The sequence below is a fragment of the Phragmites australis genome, chromosome 10 (genome assembly GCF_958298935.1).
Source record: "Phragmites australis chromosome 10, lpPhrAust1.1, whole genome shotgun sequence".
Classification (NCBI taxonomy): Eukaryota; Viridiplantae; Streptophyta; class Magnoliopsida; order Poales; family Poaceae; genus Phragmites; species Phragmites australis.
The window spans coordinates 3466105-3486441 of record NC_084930.1 but is presented as its reverse complement, the minus strand read 5'-3'; the positions used below and the strand labels follow the sequence as shown (position 1 = coordinate 3486441).

The 20337-nt window shown below is 43.4% G+C and overlaps 3 protein-coding genes across 4 annotated transcripts; 1 reads left to right on the top strand and 2 right to left on the bottom strand.

The window, feature by feature from the left end:
* Nucleotides 1–4738: 4738 nt before the first annotated feature.
* LOC133883222 (uncharacterized) lies at nt 4739–6790 on the top strand. Its single transcript, XM_062322459.1, has 2 exons — nt 4739–5922; nt 6014–6790. Exons 1-2 carry the CDS (start codon nt 5214–5216, stop codon nt 6661–6663), a joined length of 1359 nt encoding a protein of 452 aa, XP_062178443.1. The 5' UTR covers nt 4739–5213; the 3' UTR covers nt 6664–6790.
* A 439-nt stretch (nt 6791–7229) lies between these two features.
* On the bottom strand, nt 7230–11236 carry LOC133931446 (dihydroflavonol 4-reductase-like). Of its 2 annotated transcripts, none has more exons than XM_062378326.1 (6): nt 10976–11236; nt 10702–10872; nt 8315–8532; nt 8068–8230; nt 7738–7951; nt 7230–7623 (listed from the first exon to the last, which is right to left on the bottom strand). In XM_062378326.1, the coding sequence occupies exons 1-6, from the start codon at nt 11136–11138 to the stop codon at nt 7461–7463; spliced, it is 1092 nt and encodes a 363-aa protein (XP_062234310.1). In that variant the 5' UTR covers nt 11139–11236; the 3' UTR covers nt 7230–7460. The 2 variants fall into 2 exon arrangements, with proteins under 2 accessions (XP_062234310.1, XP_062234311.1); XM_062378327.1 differs by having other exon boundaries at nt 8068–8227; nt 10976–11235.
* A 5016-nt stretch (nt 11237–16252) lies between these two features.
* LOC133931447 (large ribosomal subunit protein uL24c-like) lies at nt 16253–18660 on the bottom strand. Its single transcript, XM_062378328.1, has 4 exons — nt 18446–18660; nt 17123–17161; nt 16814–17041; nt 16253–16692 (listed from the first exon to the last, which is right to left on the bottom strand). Exons 1-4 carry the CDS (start codon nt 18566–18568, stop codon nt 16510–16512), a joined length of 573 nt encoding a protein of 190 aa, XP_062234312.1. The 5' UTR covers nt 18569–18660; the 3' UTR covers nt 16253–16509.
* Between the last annotated feature and the right edge of the window lie 1677 nt (nt 18661–20337).

Sequence of the window (20337 nt, the reverse complement as noted above, 5' to 3'; positions counted from 1 at the left end):
ATCTTATTAAAAAAACCTGATCTAATGATTAAGTTAAAAATAAGAGAAAAAATAGTCACATTTATAAGACATAGATCTATAGAATTTAGTTTCACAATAAAAACAAATTATATAGACTCTGTCAAAAAGACTCTTTTAAGATTCTATCTATATTATTCATCTTGTGATCAATAGCTAAACTATGAAAAAATAGACACGTATAATAATAGAAGACATCGTATTTCGTAGGACAGGCTGTAGAAAATCTTCTTCATGATGATGACGTGTCGCCAGCTTGTGGGACCCAGCAAGGCCGACAAGTGTCGGTATCTTGACTCTTTTTATCCAATCTGAACTGGGGCCTGGCCAGATGGGCTAAACTTTGCTCATTTCGACAGATTTGGATCCTCTTACTTCAGAGCAACAGTAAAAAATGTGTCTGATGCTACAGTGGAAACCAGTAACCTGACGTCAAATACTGTTTAGATTTACTGTTCATCGAAATATTGTTCACATTTACTGTTTATAATATTGTTGTATCACTAAATCTTGTGCGTCCATTTCAGATCAACGTCCCACACGAGTTTGAAGTCACGCTATAATGCCCCTAACTTCAAAAGGTGTGAAGTCAGGGGATCCAAATCTCATTTCTACGTGCTGCCCTGCGTGAGCCCAACACATTTGCACGTCTGATGCGGCGCCAAACATTGGCCAGGTAGGAATGGGTATGGATTGATCCACTCTAATTTAACATAATCAATTAAATAGAAAAATTATCTAATTAGTTATTTAAATTAAACTAGAATGAATCAACAGTTATCCATGCCCATTCTTATGCCCAGGCTGTAGCATCACTTTCCAGTAACAGGCTCCTCTGAAGTCACAGGTAAATAGTGTTGTGAATAGTATTGTATGAGAGTGTAAACATTAAACTTGCAGCTAATACTGTAGCATAAGCATTGTTGAAAATATTGTGATGAGTTAGTGTTCATGGTACTGTAGCACTATTGCTTTGTTATTGTGCCACTCTATCTCGCTAGTGAAGTCACGAGTACTGTTTACCCGTGACTTCACTCTGTAAAGTCAGAAGGGTCGGTTTCTACTTTCCATAGCACATTTCTAAATCTTGATGAGTATAAACCCCCAAAACATACTACTATTGTCATACAACCCATACCTTTTGTTAAAGATTATTTCTTGAACTGCTTCTATGTTGATTGTTGGTTAAGATGTCGAAGGAAGCTCATAGTCATGGCATACTCCAGCGTTGATGGTGCATGACAAGAACACTGGATCTAGAGTCCATTTGTGATGGATAGGGGGAATCAAGGAAATAGAAAATATGACTAGACTTAAGTGAGCTAGGCTCTTGGAAGGTTTCCAATCTACATTGGAGATGAAGAGTGTGGTGGCGTCAACCGTGGAGCTTTGAAGATAAAGCGCTCACCGCAATCGCCACAATTGGTAGTCTATTTGGGAGAAACAAAGGACAAAGCTACTAGTTGCGCTATAAGGACATCATGTGGTCCCTTGCCACCGATGAACTCAGAAGTCGTGAAGAGAGAAGTGGCATAGGAGAAAGCTATATGAAACTTAGTGGAGATGAGAGCAAAAGTAACCTTCAAGCGGCTCGAGTATAGGTTCGAATATGTGTCCACCCCTTCACGAGCTTGGCTGTTTCGGATTACCAAAAATGAGTCTAGCTAGTACGACAAACCGAAGGCATGCAAAATTTTAGTTTTTGCCAACGACTTCATAATGCTCTAATTGTTGGCTCATGGCATTAGATTCTGTTGACATGGCCTATGTTAGATATTGGAAACGGATAACATAGTAACCGACTTCCGTTACAACATCCTACTATATTGGAAATAGACAACAAACAAAGCGGCTCCTATTACGACAAACATTGGAAATAGACAAAATAGAAAATGGCTTTCATTACGATGGGTATTGGAAACAGACAAAATAGGAATATGCTTCTATTACGATAGATGATGGAAATAGACAAAATACAAATCGGCTTCTGTTGCTATTACCAGTATTGGTTTGGTTTGGTTTGTGTTGATAATGTAGGAACGAGAGTGGCGATTAGAAGAGGATGAATAGGTGTCTCAGCAGATTTCTTGTAAAATTGATGGTCTTCTCCTATTTGATCACTTAACGCACCTTAAAAAAGAATCACAACAAAACGTAACAGAAAAACTACACCTACCCAGAAAATTCGAAGACTGCGAAGAAGGGACCGGAGAGTCCGGAGTTTCCGGAGTGTCCAGTGATGGGACCGAATAGTCTAAAGTTTCCGAGAAAAATCAAAAACAAAACTTGAAGATTTAACAAAATGTGAGTCATAATTTTGAGAAAAGATCACTCAAGGGGCAAACAATGAACACCGAGTGAAGAAGATCTCGAAGATAATAGTCTAAATGCAAGAGAATTTAAGATCCTATCACATATGCATGTGTATGTGGATTTTATGCCTTTAGCATCAAGAATAATAACTTCCCAAGGTGTTAAAATTTTAGCTAAAAAAGAAAAAGGATAATCAACACTAAAAAGAAAAACTTGCACACAAGACAAGTGAACCAAGAGAGAAAAACTAGAAGGATGAGAATTCAAGCATACACAATAAAACAAACTTCATTAGTAAAAAATATCAGCTCTTTTTTAGGCAGATTACAAAGATTTTTCTCTCAAAAACTCTCACATATTACATATGCTAAGCACGCAACATGCTCTCCTCTAAAACCCTAGCACAATACTCTTATATGGGTAGCACAAGAGGCTTAAATGGCTGGTTCATCCTCTGTCATAGCCCTACCCATCTATTTATAGTCCTAGAAAATTTGACCCATAAGTTTTCTAGCTTTGTTCTAAAATACCCCTCTCTTTTAATACACTTATATCTACCACTGAGGTCATTTTAGTCTATTTTTTATTAATTCATTTGATGGTCGCGGCGTATTTACAACTTAGCTTTGTCTCGACACAAGCTTCGCAATGATGTCACGTACTTATCTAGTCCTCCCATGGTTTTAAGGCCAAACCGCAAAACCCTAGCGTGATCAGTCGCAACTTGCTTCCACCTGAAGCAAGCACTCCGATGATGACACGTGTTCTTTGTCTTGCGATCTTGACCGCCGGTAAGTCTCTCTCACTCCTGATCTATTGGACCACCTTGTCACTTGCACCGGCATCCCCTTTGCTTGACTTTGTTAACACGCCATATTCATCCTCCGTTTCATATTTTGCTTAACGTCTATGTGTTCAGTTAGAATCAGCCTTGACTCTGTTCGTCCCTTCTTGATTGTCCGGCAACAAGCACCCGCTTAGCTTCGACCACCTGCAGGTTGTATACGTCACCTACACACTATGAAACGAGCAAACATATTTCTTCACACTTCAAAACATCTCCAGATCTATGCAAGAAAAGGTCTGGTGAAAACTTCCAATGATCTCATGTACATCACCGGATAATCCGACACGTGCCAATCCACCGAACCACCATTATGCAACCTCTCTGCAACAAAAGGTCCAGCGCATTCTTCGATGTTCACAAACTCAGCACCGGACCATCCGACATACATATTCAAACTTGACGCCAAAAATCTACTTTCTGCAGAAAATACTCTGACGTTCTTTAAGTCCATCACCGGATCATCCAGTGTTTGCTTCTATTTATACTTCAACACTAAAAATATTCCGGTGCTCACTTCACCGTAACACCGGACTATCCGGTGTGATCAAAACCCCACACACCGGATGTTCCGATGAGACATAATTTCCTAAACTCTAAAACAGTATACTCCAATTTAAATTTTGTTTAGCCATAAATAAGATCACACACAAACAAGTTCATACCAACCAAAATCATTTTAAAATTCAACATTACCAATAACTCATCCTATATAAACTAATGTATATTTGTTTTCAGATAACAAACTTAATAAGCGCTTAGTTCTCGCCACAGTTATCACACGCCACACTTTCCTAACCCTACAACCCATCTGTCTAAGAAGTATGTTAGAAGAATAAGTTGGAGAAGCAAGCCCCAAATTTGCTGCCATGCTCACATGACCTTGTAGTGTGCCGAGAGAGATGCATTATATATAGGTGGAGACAGGGGAAGCATCACATCACTCCCTTCTTAAGCGGTATCCTAGGATTTGCTTAGCAAACCATAGTTCAATACACTGACAACGTGAACAGCGCAGAAAATCATCTTGAGAACTCACATTTCTTTAGCACTCTACAGCCTGCACTAGCAGTCTACTCATTTTTAATTTTTAGAGCAACCATTATTGAACTGACCAGTGGTTAGTTTTTAATCTCTCCCGTTTCTAAAGTTTGTGCGGAGGTTCAATTTGGCCCTGGTCCACTATAGTCCTCGAACTCTCTTCCTCGGTCCAATATAGTCCTTAAATGACATAGAGCTCCACGTGTACGAGATAATTTAGCACCTAGTCACCGACCCTATGTAAAATGTCATTCTCACCCTTGTGAAGTACAGAGCTGAAGAGTAGAGAGTGTGATGAACATGTGTCATCACCGAAGAGAATATCTTTCATAAGACTAGATCTTATAAATTTTGCTTTCAGAAATGTGAGGATCAGGACATGAGAGCGACAAAGCGTTAGAGCGATGTGTGTGGTGTTTTCTTTTTCTTTTTTGATCTAGACTTCACATGGGCAAAAGGACATTTCACTTATAGTTGTGACTGGACGTTGAGTTGTCTAATTCACATTCGCGTGGAGCTAAGAAGAGAGTTCGAGGACTGACATGAACAAATTTCAGAGACCAAATTGAGCCTTCGGTCAAACTTCATGGACCAAATTGGCCACTCGGCCTTTCCGTTACCACTGCCTCTGGCTGCATGTAACAGTGCGGCTCTCCCTGTTTGAACTTCGCATCCATGGATCAAATTTCATAGTATACAGCTATACATCATAAAGCACTACCTCAAGGCTCAAGCTAGGCCTGTTTCCGTTTTTCTATATTTCTTTTTTCATTTGACCAGCATGAAGATTGGACACAATGGAGAGAAATGTATCATGTGGTAGTATTGAAGGCATTTGGATACATTCATTCATTGCCTCATTTGGCTTCTCCAGGCTCCTCCTCAACTCATCTTGGTGGTAATCTTTAGCATATCCAATAAATTTATTTATTGTACTCGTATTTTCATTAAATGTATGCTATGTTTTGGTTGATAAATAGTGCCTCATAGCAGCAATATGATCATCCACCAAGGTGTTCTCGAATCGGGGCATCCACCAAGAAGGCAGTGGAAGCACGGGAGATTGGAGAAGATGCCGGCGGTATGGAGGACGGCGCTCAAGAAGTGCCTCGGCTACTGCAAGTCGGAGGATTCTTGCGACGTGATCAAGCGGGACGACTCACGCGGCAGCAGCTCCAGGGGCGTCAAGAAATCGTCCTTACGGCCGTCGTCGTCGTTGTCGTCGTCGCTGCTGCGGCGGTCGGGGTGCTCGCGTTCCATCTCCAACCTGCGGGACGTGATCCACAGCCAGCACGGCAGAATCCGGCGGCAGGAGCGGCAGCCGCCGGCGGCCGTGCCCAGCGCCTGCTGCAGCCCGAGCTCGATCGGGAGCAACGACGTCATGAACGCGGTGACGCACGACGTGCTGCTCGCGGCCAGGGGGGCGGCCTCCGGGCGCGAGTTCCGGGTCGGCAGCCCGGGCCGCGGCGGGGTGCCGTTCGCGCACAGCCCGCTACTGATGCGGTGCAGCACCACCCCTCTCCCCCAGAGGAAGTCCCCGCGCGCGATGTCGCCTCTCCGCCGCGAAGCCGGTTACGGCGACTTTGGGGACGGGTCGCCGGCTCCCGCCAGACCTTCCTACGAGTTCGGCGTCCGGTGCCACAGCTGCGGCGTCCGCTTCACCAACAACGACGCCCTTGAATCGCATCACCTCGTCAACCACGCCGGTAAGCGCCACCGTCTGTTCCATTACCCCGATCCACGCATCAAGAATTCAAGAAAGCTGTGCGCTACATTTCATGGCTCCGGTTCTTGCAGTCACTGAGATGGTAGATGGCGACTGGCCGAGGAGGGTGGTGGAGATCATATGCAAGGCCGGGTGGTCGAAGCCCGAGGATGCGCTGGATCGCGTCGAGAGCGTCGTCAAGGTTCACAACATGGAGAGATCGGTGGCCCGGTTCGAGGAGTTCAGGGAGACGGTGATGGGCAGGGCGGCCGAGCTGGCCAAGAAGCACCCGCGTTGCATCGCCGACGGCAACGAGCTGCTCCAGTTCCACGGCACGACCGTCTCCTGCTCCCTCGGCGCCAGCGGATCGCACAGCCTCTGCACGTCGGGCGGGTGCAACGTCTGCCGCATCATCCGGCACGGATTCTCGGCGACGAGGGAGTCCAGGGACGGCGTCGGCGTGTTCACCACGTCCACGAGCAAGCGGGCGCTGGAGTGCATCCAAGAAACCGGCGCCGCCGCCGGCGAGGCAGGGACGGCCGGCGTGAAGCACGCGTTGCTCCTGTGCAGGGCGATCGCCGGGAGGATCCACCGGCCGCTCGAGAACCTGCAGGACATGGCCGCACAGCCGGGGTTCGACTCAGTCGCCGGCAAGGTGGGCGCCGGCTCAAGCATCGAGGAGCTGTACCTGCTGAACCCGAGAGCTCTTCTCCCGTGCTACGTGGTCATATGTAATTCTTGATCACGCTACTGGATTTAGTGATCATAGATAATAAGAGGATAAGATGTGATTCTATCCTTTATTTTATTTTGGTACAGAGATCGGAAGTTGTACTTCATTCGTCTAGGAAAAAAAATTCAGGTTTTGATTAGAGGTACTATTCGATTCATTAGTTGCCGGAGATGATAATCTTGTTTACATTCTGCTTTGATCTTGTCTATCACAAATTTCCATTATACTTCTGATTGAGCAGCATCCATTTCAGATGCCGGTGAGCACTGAGCAGATCCATGCCTTTTTTGTTCTTTGTCTGTTCGAAGCGCGGGAACTTTTCCCATGAATTAAAGATCGTAAAAGCAGTATTTGAAATGACTTGTTCGGCAGATATCCATGCGTTCCAAACGGTTTCAATAGATTCACAAATTTGGCAGAAACAACGAGCCCACGCAAGAAAATAACATATATGTTAGTATAAGTACCTATTAGTAGCAACGATTCCATATGTTAGTGAACACTAGGAGGCATATTCCCTCTTATTATTTTGTTCTTTCTTTACTGGATCAAAGCGCGGGAATTTTCCTTGAACGGAAGAGCATAAAACCACCATATCTGAATGGATTCTTAAATTGGACCGAAAAAGTACGACCCATATGCAAAAGAGTGCCTTCTAGCTCCACAATATCCATTCATCCTAAGGCCCAATCCAAGCAGACCTTCTCATACGGAGAGATACTCTAATGTAACTACACGCATGACATCACCGCTGAAACGCGTGCAGTTACATCATAGGATCAGCTTCCCTTCTCATACATGAACTACTAATTGCAGCTCTTAGGATTCTTCAGGAACCCATGATCAACACACTGCGCAACACTAACCATCACGGTTTCCCCAGCATCATGCTCGAACTTGAAACCCAGATCCACCAGCCTCTTGGACGAAACCACCGATGGGTCCGAGGCATCGAAATCTCTGCTCAACCTGCATCACGAGTCGTCAAAAGATCAGATCACGCGTCAGCAGCTGATAAAAAAAAAAGAAGAACCCCTGAAGAAATCGATCTCGGGGAGACGAGCCGTGTGCGTGCGTGCGTGCCTCTCCGCCGGTCTGAAAGGAGGGTGGCGCGACGCCAGGAGCTGCGCGACCTGGGGCATCGGGTGGCTGCCCGCGGCGCAGAGGTACCGCCCCTCGGCGCGCGGCGTCTCCAGCAGGAAGACGTGCGCGTCGCACACGTCCTGGATGTGCGACAACGGGATGCACCCGAACCTGGAGTGCACGGAGGCCAGCAGGGAGTAGAGCTTTGGGTCACCTGCAACGTCGTGTCGGACGGAAAAAAAAACACGTTCAGGACAATGCCGATGACAACCTACAAAGACGTGCATATGCATATATATTTTTGAAGTTGTGATCGATCTGTTTGGTTACCTGTTATGGGTGAAAGAAGAAGCTGGATGCTTGTTGGAACACTTGGCGTCAGGAACGGACCGGCAACCGTCGGTAGAATGACTGACACCAAATGGACGCCCTTCTCCCGTGCAAATCTGAACGCCGCCTCCTCCGTCAGTAGCTTCGACAGGATATAAACCTGCTAGAAAAGGGCACATAGTGACACAGGTCAGAGCAAAGATCGATCGAGTGCTGCACGAAGTGGAGTGTCTACGCACGCACGCACCCAGCCGACGGGCTTGGTGCGCCAGACGTCGTCGAGGGCCCTCAGGCACGACTCGTCGACGACCACCTTCCGCCGCCCCTCCGCGTCCGCCGCCGTCATCGTGCTGATGGAGGACGTGAAGACGACCCGGCGGATGGTCCCCGAGCGGACGCAGGATTGCAGCACGTTGATGGCTCCCCTCGTCGCCGGCTCCAGCACACTTGACCTCACGCGCTCCTCTTCAACAACAGGGATAGTAGCGGTGTGAGTGCCAGGATGGTAAAACTAGATCCAAGAAAAGCTAAGAAAAAGTAATGTTGCACGTGGTACATTTCCTGTTTTAACTAGGCACTCAAATTGGTTGATGGCCTGTCTATTTATTTGTGCGATTGTCTTGTTAGATCGGTTGAATTTGGGACCATCGGATGAAGATCCAACACCCAGGATCTCTCCCTCCCTCCTCTAGTCTCCTGCAGCCGTCCTAGGTTGTGGTTGTGTTGTGGTACGCTTATATTTTAAAATATTATAAAAAACAGGTGTGAAGAGTCTCGTCTGTTGATAAATCAAATTATGTTAGATAATCTTTTTTGCGAAACTATGTTTAGATAAATTTTGTTATACAACTGTTGATCCTCACATGAATGTTGTGTACAGTTAAACGCATAAATCTCTTTTGCAACCTAGTTTAAAAGAAAAGCAGTTAGTCAAACATCAAGATTGCTAAAAACAGTTCCACTAAATGAGATTATCATAATCCACCTCAATACCAAACAAAGCCCAAACCTAATCGTGTCGACACTTGCCTTGCGCGCGATTACCCTATTGTATGGCTCATACAAATATGAAGGGGGCTAGCAAAAAGCTTGTATACATATCTTGTACTAATTTTGTACTAAAATTGTTGATGGCATGTCCATATATTATATGATTATTTTTTAGTCCACTCGAATTATGAGCCATTCGATGACGATCCAACACCTCACGTCTCTTCTTCACGTAGTGTTATGAGCCATTTGATGACGATCCAACACCTCACGTCTCTTCATCCCTTCGCCGATCGTCGTCACCCTATTGTAGCTTAAACCTAGCCATGTTGCCTCCCAGTGGTCTCCACTCAAAACCACATGTCAGTCGAAAGAGGCTTTGTTGGGGAGACTATGTTGCGTTCGTGTGCTCACTGAAGGTCATGGGCAGATCTAGGGGCTGTGGGGATCCAATCATCCAATGAAAGCCCTCTTAAGATTTCCTAACTTTTTTCTATTATGGATGAGGAAGAGAAAGAAGAAAAAGAAGAAGAGAAACAGAAACAAGAAGAGGAAGAGAGTTAAATGAACCCTTCTAACCTTGTTCCTCTTCATCTGCCACCGCCCGAAGGTGGTTATCTTTATTATTGAGCTGCATGCGTGTCATGGACTCATGGGCTCACAGCTACTATACGCTTGCACTGCCCTAGCATTCAATGAGACTGCCTCCATTCTCTGTCGTCGCCCTCTTTCCACCCCTACGCTTCACTCAACAACCTGTCAGCGGAGTGGAGTATTTTCGTTGGCGGCAGTGGTCAGTCGGCTTCTTTGGAGTGAGCCGCACGACATTCGTGTGCTGACCGAAGGTGGCATGCAGTCTTTTACCGTTGAGGTGCATGCATGGCCCGCAGCTACTCCATCACTAGCTTCTGCTCCTGCTCTCTTTGCTTCATCAAAAACTACATGTTGGTGGAGCGGGCGTTTGACGTTAGCAGTGGCAAGCTGGCTCCATTGGCTTCCCTCAAGTGAGGTGCTCGCTCATGTGGTCATCGAAAGTGGTTATTCTTGATATTGAGCTCCATACACCGGTTAATTTGGACTTTATAGTTTATACATCTAGCTTTAATACCATATTGAGGCGCATGTAATGACTGGCTAATCTCAAAACTTAAAATGATGACAAAGGTAGATAATTAATTTACACTTCAACACTCGTGGGTTTATGCGATTGTTGAACTCGTAGCGTCAAAGCATATTGGAGTAGGGGGATGGAGCACGAATATTAAGAGCACATATCCAAAGATTAGAAACAAAATCTAAGAATGTCATGTTGGAGGGTGGATGCAGCACGCGATGGCCCAATGTAAACAAAATGGGTTAAAAAAAATTGCTTCCCTGGCAGATGCGTTTTATTTTGGATTGGTTTAATGACGTAGATCATTTTTTGCGAGGAGGTTTAATGAGGTAGCTAGATCAGGATCGGAGTAGCATACTGACCAGCCGGGCACCTCTTGTCTTATTGTACTATAAGTAGAGTTTGACCGATCTCATCTTAATCTCGCAAGGCTATTCACTAGCTGTATGACCCCTTCATCTATGAGCTTCCATGGATCACGCAGAAGGGAGGAACCAGTCAGCTGTCAACAACTTTATGTCACAACTCACCAACGTTGTCCTGGCCTGGTGGTACGTGGAGCTCCATGGAGGCCGCGACATGGAAGAGCGCCACGCATCCCCTGACGGCGGCGTCGAAGCTCCCTTCCTCGCCCATGTCCGCCCGGAACACCCTGAGCCGGTCCCTCCCTTCCACGGCGGCGAACACCTGCCACGCCTTGCCTGAAACGCGCGTGCACCGCGCAACCCGGCACCTCGGTCATGGTCGCAGCTCAACACGCCTCGCTCTCGTCAGGTAGATATAGCAATCGGCCGACGCACGCACCTGTGTCCCTGGCGGTGGCGTGGACGCGGTAGCCTCGCCGCAGCAGGGTGCGCACGAGCCACGAGCCGACGTAGCCGGTCGACCCCGTCACGCACACCACCAGAGGATTACTCCCGGCGGCCAGCTGCAGCTCCTCCGACGAGCCGACGACGACGCTGCCCATCGATCGATCTCACCCTCACGCTCGTTTCTTTGGCTGTTGGTTACCTGCGCCGAACGCTTACACGGGTGCCCCTCGCATCAAACATTGGCCGGTCTACTAAAGGGATAAGTTATATACCCAAAATTTTATAAAAAAAATTATATATGTGAATTATATAAAATATGAATCGATTCTTATGTCATATTTTTTCTCTACTCTACTCCTATCTAATAAAAATTTTAAATTTTAAATAATTTATCTATTTTTACTATTCACTATCGTCATCTAACCTTCTCGCCTCGTTACTGAGTACGGATATAGGATCTATTTTACTAATAAAAATAACAGAAAAAATTAAGAAGAAAATTAATAGATAATCTCATACTTCTTTTTTTATTCTATCTAAAATCAAACTATAATATTGCTCCCAACATATTTATTTATTGACGCTTTCATGATGCATTCTTATCTCCATGCCTTAAGTTTATATTTGATGTTATAACGTTTAATGTTTATTTTTTCGTTACAAAACACGGATACTTAGCTAGTGATATGTTCTGTAAGTGTGCTTGGTAACTCGGTCCACAACGGCTCAAACTTATATTACCACGACTTAACCGATATTGATGAGGTCATAGCTCACGACCCAATAGCCACGATCATACATAGTGGCTCACGTATCTTCAAGGCACAAGTGATGACCACATATGTGAGTACATCAAATTTTGAGAGGTTGAAATTGTGTGTAACTACGTAACAACAACGTTACTGAGATAGAGGACGGTGGAGACAGGGACACGAGAGAGGCAGGGGTCGCGAGCTTAAGCCTGGAGGATAACAACGGCGGCAGCAGCGTGGGATGAGTGAGACGGAACACACATGGCTGTGAACGCGGGTACAAACGTGATAGTTATGTATACCAAGTTGAAAATACTATGCCCGCCTGTGGCGGCAAATGCTGCTGCTGTCCGGAGCTATATAAAACAAGTTTTCCGTGTGCATACACTAGACTCGTATGTGCAAAGTTTACGTGTGTTTGCGGGAACACGGCTGATAGGCTGTTACCGTTCCAAATCGCGAGACAAGACCATCGGCAGGTTCAGGAGTGTTCAGGGAGCAAACAGACAGATGATTCATCACCCCTGGTTTCGCTGGAAACAAAAACCAGTTCAGTAAACCCGTGCCCAGGCTCCACAGTCCACACACGATGCCAGATGTACTATCCTGAATAAACAAGGGCGAAAAGAAAAGCCTCTTATATGAGTCGTCACAAATATCGAAGACGTATGCATCAGGAGCGGTCCGATGGCACCTGGATGCGAGTGCAATTCACGTGCAGCGGCCGGATCCGCCTCTTTAAGATATTTGCCTTTCCCAGATATCATAGAGGTGTTAGAATCCAATTTAAATTTAAATGTTTGATTTGATAAAAAATTTAAAACATACTTTTTCTAATGGTAAATATAGGTCATTTTAACCTGTTTAACTATTATCTAAATATAAGTTATTTTTTAATTTTTATATATTTTTTTCTCTTTAGTTCTCTTCTTACCTTGTTCAATAAATACTGTCACTCTCACAAATTAATAAATTATATTTTTTTAATATAGAATAAATAAAAGACATCAAAATCTACTTTTTTTAATCTTTATGCATAAGTCTAAAACGACGTACGTTTACAATCGAAAAGAGTATATAATATAATTTGAAATTTAATACTGATATCAAAATTCGACTTGCATTTGAGGTGCCCGAGCACACCGACTGCAGACGACGCCGCACCTAACCCTCACTCACGAGCACTCCGACTGCACACGACGCCGCACCAACCCTCACCTCACCGGCAACGGGGACGCGCGCGTCGGCGGCCGTTTCCTCGTGGTCTTGGAACCAACGGCATGGCCCGTGGAGCCTGGGGCCGGCGCGAGGGCGACGAGGCGTTTGCTCTGCGCGAGGCTAGGTGCGCCCGCCGGCCGCAGCGTCACTGGTTCGCGATGCAGAGACGCTTTCGTCTGCGCGGATTCGACGGTCGCCAGCATGTCTCTCCACTCTCCAGAGATACTGTTACTTCTCGGCACGTGCGACTGAATTTTATTGCAATCAGATTAGCTGGCGGAACAGCTTCCCAGAGTTCGTCCTCTTCTTTCCAGAGTAGAACTATATGTTCATTGACCACGCAGAAACGGTGGTCTTGATTGCCAGCAGGATGTTGTTTGTATTTCGACTAGTAATGCAACTGACAAAATTAGTCAAAGATCATCAAAGAGAGATTTGGACAATTACATTATAATAACTTTTGCATGAAAATGACAGAATGTAAGTGAGCCATTGTAGCTAGTGAAATAAGATAAGCATGTCTTACTTTGTGTGAGGATCCGTCTAAATTAAATTTGACTTAATTATTAGGATAATTATTTAATAAGATGAGAATTAGTAACGTCTGTCTCTCAACGCGTCATATACTAACTCATATCTCATCATAACAATCATAGCCAACAATAATTAACTCGAATCTAATCCTGACAGTTCCGATATATGTTGATAATTCAAAAAAGCTAATCCACACATATCTCTACCAACATGTATATTATAACATCACGATTAAATGAGATTACAAGTGGATGAACTAAATAAAGAGAAGTGCTATTTAGCATAAATATACATAAATCGCAGCAAAAAAAATATCTAAAAAATAAAGATCGGTGACATCATTTGCCCGCAAGGTAACCGATCAAGGTTACAAGTAGTATAGCGACTGCTTGCCACCATACCACTTTCAGTGAGATTTAAGTAGCTGGCACCTAACTCCACCTGAAAAGCAAATAAGCAGTGTGAATATAAAGGTACTCGCAAGATATAATCTATAATAGGTACATATAATAATCCTATTTTAAGAATTATGCATCTAAATAAATTAGTAAGGAATCGGCCACAATGTTAAATGAATGTATATGAAAAACAGAAATTAACTTAAATATATGAGCATCTACACTTAACCAAAAGTACCCTCATATTCTAAGATCATCAATATAAGCATATATGTAACTCAAACCATAACAACCCATCATCAATCATCTCTATCCACTTCCTCTCATACCATCATAATCATATTCGAAACTCTATGATTGATGCAAATAGGCAGAAGCGTGCTCATGACTGAGAGTGCAACAATTCGAATTGATCTTATACCCTGCATGGGTATATCTTTACCCACACGACACGAAGATCATTCGGCTTGTGCGATCCGCTAAAGTTCACACAAGGGGTACTCGTGACAATATTTTTCCGTAAGCCTCAACCGTTTGAACATGCGTCTATAGATGCGGAGGTAACAAACTAGATACCTCTATAAGCCATTAGATCCACAATAACATAGACTTGCACGTCAAATGATCATAATTATAAAGGTATTCAACTCATCCATCTCATATACAGATACATGTTAAGTACGAAAAAGTGCTAAAGCCAATTGCAACAACGAACGGTGCTTAATTGATGCAAACGATCTATGACATTCGGGTTCTCCCCCAACCTATCCCTAGTACCACCCACATCTCGTCTCATCCTCACAACTCATACAAACTAACATTATTATTATCTTTGTGAACATTAATAAGTCCTAAGCTCGCGAACGATGGTCGAACCATCACTTACTTCTACCGATGACCTATGTATTACTAAGCATATCAGATACTTTAAGTTAAATATTAATATGATTATTATCATGTTAAAAGGATTAATATCATCAATATCAAAGTAGGAACAATGCATCAATATAGGTTTTACCTACAAAATTTGACACTGACTCGCTAACGTGCATAACATATATAAAACTATAGCTTATCAATTTAGACATCACATGATTCAAAATATAAGGTAAAATATGCTTAGATGTTTGTCTTGATTCTCCACTTCACAAATACAAACAACCACGAGAAAACACTTCAAGAAAAGCCGCCACTCTCTAGAACATCGTTCGCTAAAAGAACGAAAATACATCGCAATAAGTATATAATGTATGATCATGAACAAAATGCGATGCAATATATTATTATAGCAATTTTCCTAGTTATCACAAGTCAATAAAAGACTAGCAGAATTGGTTTCACCAATTTTAGACTTACGATGAATTATCAGTGAATCAATTAAGATTTAACCTAATTAATTAATTTAAGAAAGTTAATTAACTATTCAATGGTTGTGGATATTTTTAATAGGTAGATGAGGTTATTATGAAACCAACCAAATTGATTTCATAATTTTTGGAGCTACAGGAAATTTATAATGAATTTTACAAGTTTTAGTAACAATAAACTGTACTTAAACGGTTCTATCTGAGGTATCACGGTCAGACCGCTTGGAGTGGCAGTCGGATCATGGGAAAGATTGTCAGACTACTAGTAAGAGCGTCGGTTTGGTTCTCGGTGGTCAGACCGGCCCGAGGGGAGCTCCGACTCATGGGACGGCGGTTAGAGCACTTGGTGTGCCCGCTGGCAATGATTCCTATGATGCCTTCGGATAAGGCTGGCACTTAAACGCTTCATATAATAAGGGGATCCATTTTATGTGGTTTGAGCGCCATTCATAGGCCAAAAGCATGGATCAATGTCTATAGCTAAGTAGAGCTTGGTTCTATGGCCATGGGGAGTGGGGGAAACTCGAGGGAGAACGAGGTTGTGAAGTTTTACCTTGGTGTGAGAAAATTTTCTTTGAGGTTGGCTGACTCCGGGGAAGCTCCGAGGTGAAGATCAGCTTCAGGGTGCTCCGATCGGTCTAGAGGTGGAAGAAGAGTTTCGGATTTGCTCTGGCAAAGGGAGGCTTAGGGATGACCTCTTCCTTCGATTTTCGGTCTCCGTAGAGCTCAAGATGGAAGAAATGGTGATGATCTTCCTTTCTTTCCCTCTCTTTCTCTTTCTCTCTCTCGGTGAAGAAGAATGAACAAAGAAGAGGATAAGAGCATCAGTGAAAGACTTTTTAAGTGGTTCTACGCAGCTATCACCGATCAGACCGCGGATAAGGTCTACCATGCTAAAAGGCTTCTCTTTTTCCCGTTTCTTTCTATTATTTTTCTAGCCCTTCCTAAATGACTTTGGACTATCTAAACTTTTTCAAAGCAATTCCCATACATATACATATGGTGAAAACACATATGGGTAATTACACTAAGCACAGCGTTATGATACATATACATACTTAATGACGGATTACGGTTTCCGGGGTGTGACACTTTGCAAAAATGGTGATAGCTGTATAATTTACAACGAAAGCAATCCGAGATTCCGAAGCTAAGAAACACAAGCAACAGCAGCAGAGGAATAAGCATAAAACTCATTTCGGCATGCAAGAAGCAGCCTGGGTTCTGAGCATGCGCAGTCTTTTCATACTAACATGGTTACTCCGAATTTCCTTCCTTGAACACCTTTACCCAGTTCTCAACACTGTCGATTACTTCACCGGTCTTGATCAGGTACCGGACCTTGGTCCCATCCTCAAGGAATTTATTGCCAACCCTGCTTGCCACATTCTTCTCCTTCGAGTAGAGCATCACATTTGAGCTATGAATGGGACCTTCAATCTGGCCAAAGGAAATTTAAGTCCAATCAGGAGATAGCAATTAGGCACTTAAAACTATACCCTTGAAATGAATGTACGCAAGGGATCACGCCCGAAAGTAGTTCAAGAGAAATTTTGCTGACCATGACAATTTCGCCCGGTTCATCTTCTGTGCCTTTCTTGTGCTTCGACTTCAAGTTCAGGTCCTTCACTATCACAGTGCTGTTGTGCTTGAAAAGGCGTGCAATTTCTCCAACCTTACCTTTCTCACGGCCTGCGATGACTTGTACTGTATCCCCAATCCTAACATGCATCTTGTGCAGCACAGGAAGGCTGTTCGGTTTACACTTCTTTCGTTCCCATCTCTTAAGCTGCAGTGGGAAGAGAAATTTTAGGACATTTAACAATAGACGAAAAAGCATCAGATACTTGGACTAAAAAATTGTACTCACTCTCATTTCAATTGGACATGTCTTGATCATAAATCTTATCTGCATATTGGACATATTAAAAAGCTTGTCAGAGCTTCACATGAAAATAACATAATATTTTATTTCAAATAAAAAGAGATAAAAATCATATGCTTTTGAGATATGGCAGGAATCCCACATAGTGGCCATGGTTCATGAAGGTCTGGTCCAGACACAACATGATGGTGGGTTGCTCTTTTTGTATATTTCTTTGAGCAAAATTCAGTATGAATCATCACTTAAATACAGTAGTTCCATCAATGCATTCAATAGTGGTTATCCAGCCTCATTATCTTATCTTGGCTTGCTTTTGTTGGCTAAGACAGTGAGGTTTATACTCCATTTCTTATTAGTTAAGAATTTTCCAGGAGCAACTTCACTTCGAGGAAGAGGGCAACAGAAGGCTATGTATAGCATTTGAAGAGGTAAGACATACTGAAGGCATTATAGAAAAGAAGGCATGGGTCAAGTACGCTTTTTGAAGCCAAATTTGTTTCTGGTGAGTTATATGTGATGTGCGCCAGGATGTTATAGGCGAGTCATATATTCCAGGAATAAGCATGAAAAATACTGCCATTAGCATATTTTGGCACAAGAAAAAAAAGCTCAGGCATAAACATAAAAAACCTTAACAGCAGCCCATCGGAGACAGCACAATTTCCTCAGTTGACATACTAAATCCAGGGGGCTCGAACAATCTTTACCTCCACCCAACCCATCCTAATCTTACACGTCATCCTACTCTTTATATTAGCATATTTCAGTCTCGTTTTGTAATAAAATGGGACAGGGGTAAACCCTTTTGATCTATTTATATCAGCAGCAATAAATAAATAAATAAATAAATGCGGCAATATACGCGAAAAGATAAACCATTGAATATCAGAAACAAAGGAATTTTTCTTATTTCACAATTAATTGAAAACGGCTAATCTGTTTGGTCTACTCAAACCTTGCCATTTAAGCGTCCACACAAAATTGGAAAGAGAAAAAAGGAAAGGAAAAGGAACTTCACCGCACCTAAGCGGCGGTCCAAATTTAGTCATACTAGTAAGCCTGGTTTGTCAAACTTGAAATGGACAATGAGCAAAGCAAAATATCGATAATTTTCCATTTCGATGCTGCTCTACAGATGAGCTCTAACTAAACCTCTAAATCACAATGTAAGCTGGCATTTCTAAAGAACATTTTTCCCGCAATCGTGCTTGGCAACGCTACTCCAGCCTACAGTATTCCTGAGCGGCTACTTATTTACCAAAACACCAGAGCAGAAGAAAAGGAACGGAATTGGGAGGCGGCACAAACCCCCGGCTGCGGCGCCGAGTAGGTCGAGAGCGGGTTGCCCCAGAAGGTGCTGGTGCTCGCCGCGCCTGGCGCGGAGACGGAGAGCGACGCCATGGCGCCCTGCAGCGCCGCCACCCCAGCCATCCTCGCCTTCGTCCTCTTCCTCTCTCGCTCCCAAACCGCACAGGATAGCGCACGCCTTACCCGAGTTCCCGGACAGGATAGCACGCTCTTCTATCTTGTGACGGTGGTGGGTTGCTTTATACGTGGGCCTGGAGGCTAAACGGGCTGGGCCTCAAAACTAAACGGGCCAGGCATGTAGCACGATACAGTTGGGCCCCCACGACCCAATCCAATTAGGCTCATGGCCTCTCTATCCCCTTCCTTGTGACGGTGGTGGGTCGCTTTATACGTAAGCTTTTTTATTTTTATATCTAAAAAATACAAAAATAAATATATATTTTAAAAAAATTATAAATTAGACTATTATCGTTCGCTCATAGCTGTTAAACATGGTCAAATGGGCCGTTCGTGACGGCCCGGCACGGGCCCGACTCGGCCCGGCCCGGCTATGGCACGGCCCAAACGGCCCATCTACAGTAACGGGCCGTGCCGTGTCGGCCCGCGTGCCTTCCCTCGGCCCACGGCACGGCCCGTCGGTGACCGTGCCGTGCCGGGCCGGCCCGGGCACGATTTCGGCCCGACGGCCCGGTCGGCCCGATGGGCCAAAATAGATTAAAAAATATAAAAAAATAAAAAAATACATAAAAAATATATAGAAAATAGATAAAAATATAAAAAATAGATAAAAAAAATATTTAAAAATAGATAAAAAAATATTTAAAAATAGCTAAAAAATTAAAAATATAAATAAAAAAATAGAAAATAGTGACGGGTCGGACCGTGCCGGGCCGTGCCCGTGCCGACCCGACTTGACCGGGCCGTGCCGTGCCGGCCCGTCGTGCCGCGCGCTCGGCCCAGGCACTGCCCGTGGCGTCGTGCCGTGCCGGCCCGGCCCGTCGGTAATCGGGCCGTGCCGTGCCTGAGCCGTGCCTACAGTGCCGTGCCTCGGGCCTGCCCAGTAGACACGGCCCATTTAGACGTCTTTAATAGCTGTCATATACATATCTCTCCAACGGGTGATATTAAAAAATAAATATGTCATCTTTTAAAACTTATATTACTCTCTTTTAAAACTTAAAATATTATTGAAATAGTTATGAAAAATTATAAAAAGAAATTTAGTGAGTTGTGAGCACGGTTAAAAAACCGATGGTAACTGCTCAAAAACCGCGATAACCGACCTTTTCGGTCCGGTCCGGTTTCAGAAACCGAGCGGTAACCGAATTTGAATTCAAAAAATTTGAAAAAAATAAAATAAAATTTAAAAAAATCTTTAAAAAACTAGACACAATTCTAAGACCTTCTGTGAATTTTTTTTAAAAATAATATCATTTGCATCATATTCTATAGGGAGGAAGTTTGAAAAAAATGAAAAAATTGAAACGTGCGGCTCAGTTATTAACTCATGTTAAGAAAAAGTGTAACATGCAAACACATATTTTTCTTGTGTAAAACATATTTTAAGAGAATCTTTAAAATTGATTTCACTTTTTTTAGAGTTTTATTAATTTCTCTATGATTTTTACAAAGTTCACAAGCATAAAGTGAATATGTTAAGAAACAGCATTTTAATTAACTTTCTCATATCTACTATTATTTTTGCTACGTAAATCATAGTATAAATAAGCTAATGAAAGTGGTTTCACTAATTTTTGAGGTGTGATGGGTCAGTTATGAATTAATCTAGTCGCAATACATTTACACAATCATGCATGTTACAATAACTAATTCATGAGTTTATGTATTTTTAAAAGACATAGGATCATGTAAGAAGACTAACAAAATTAGTT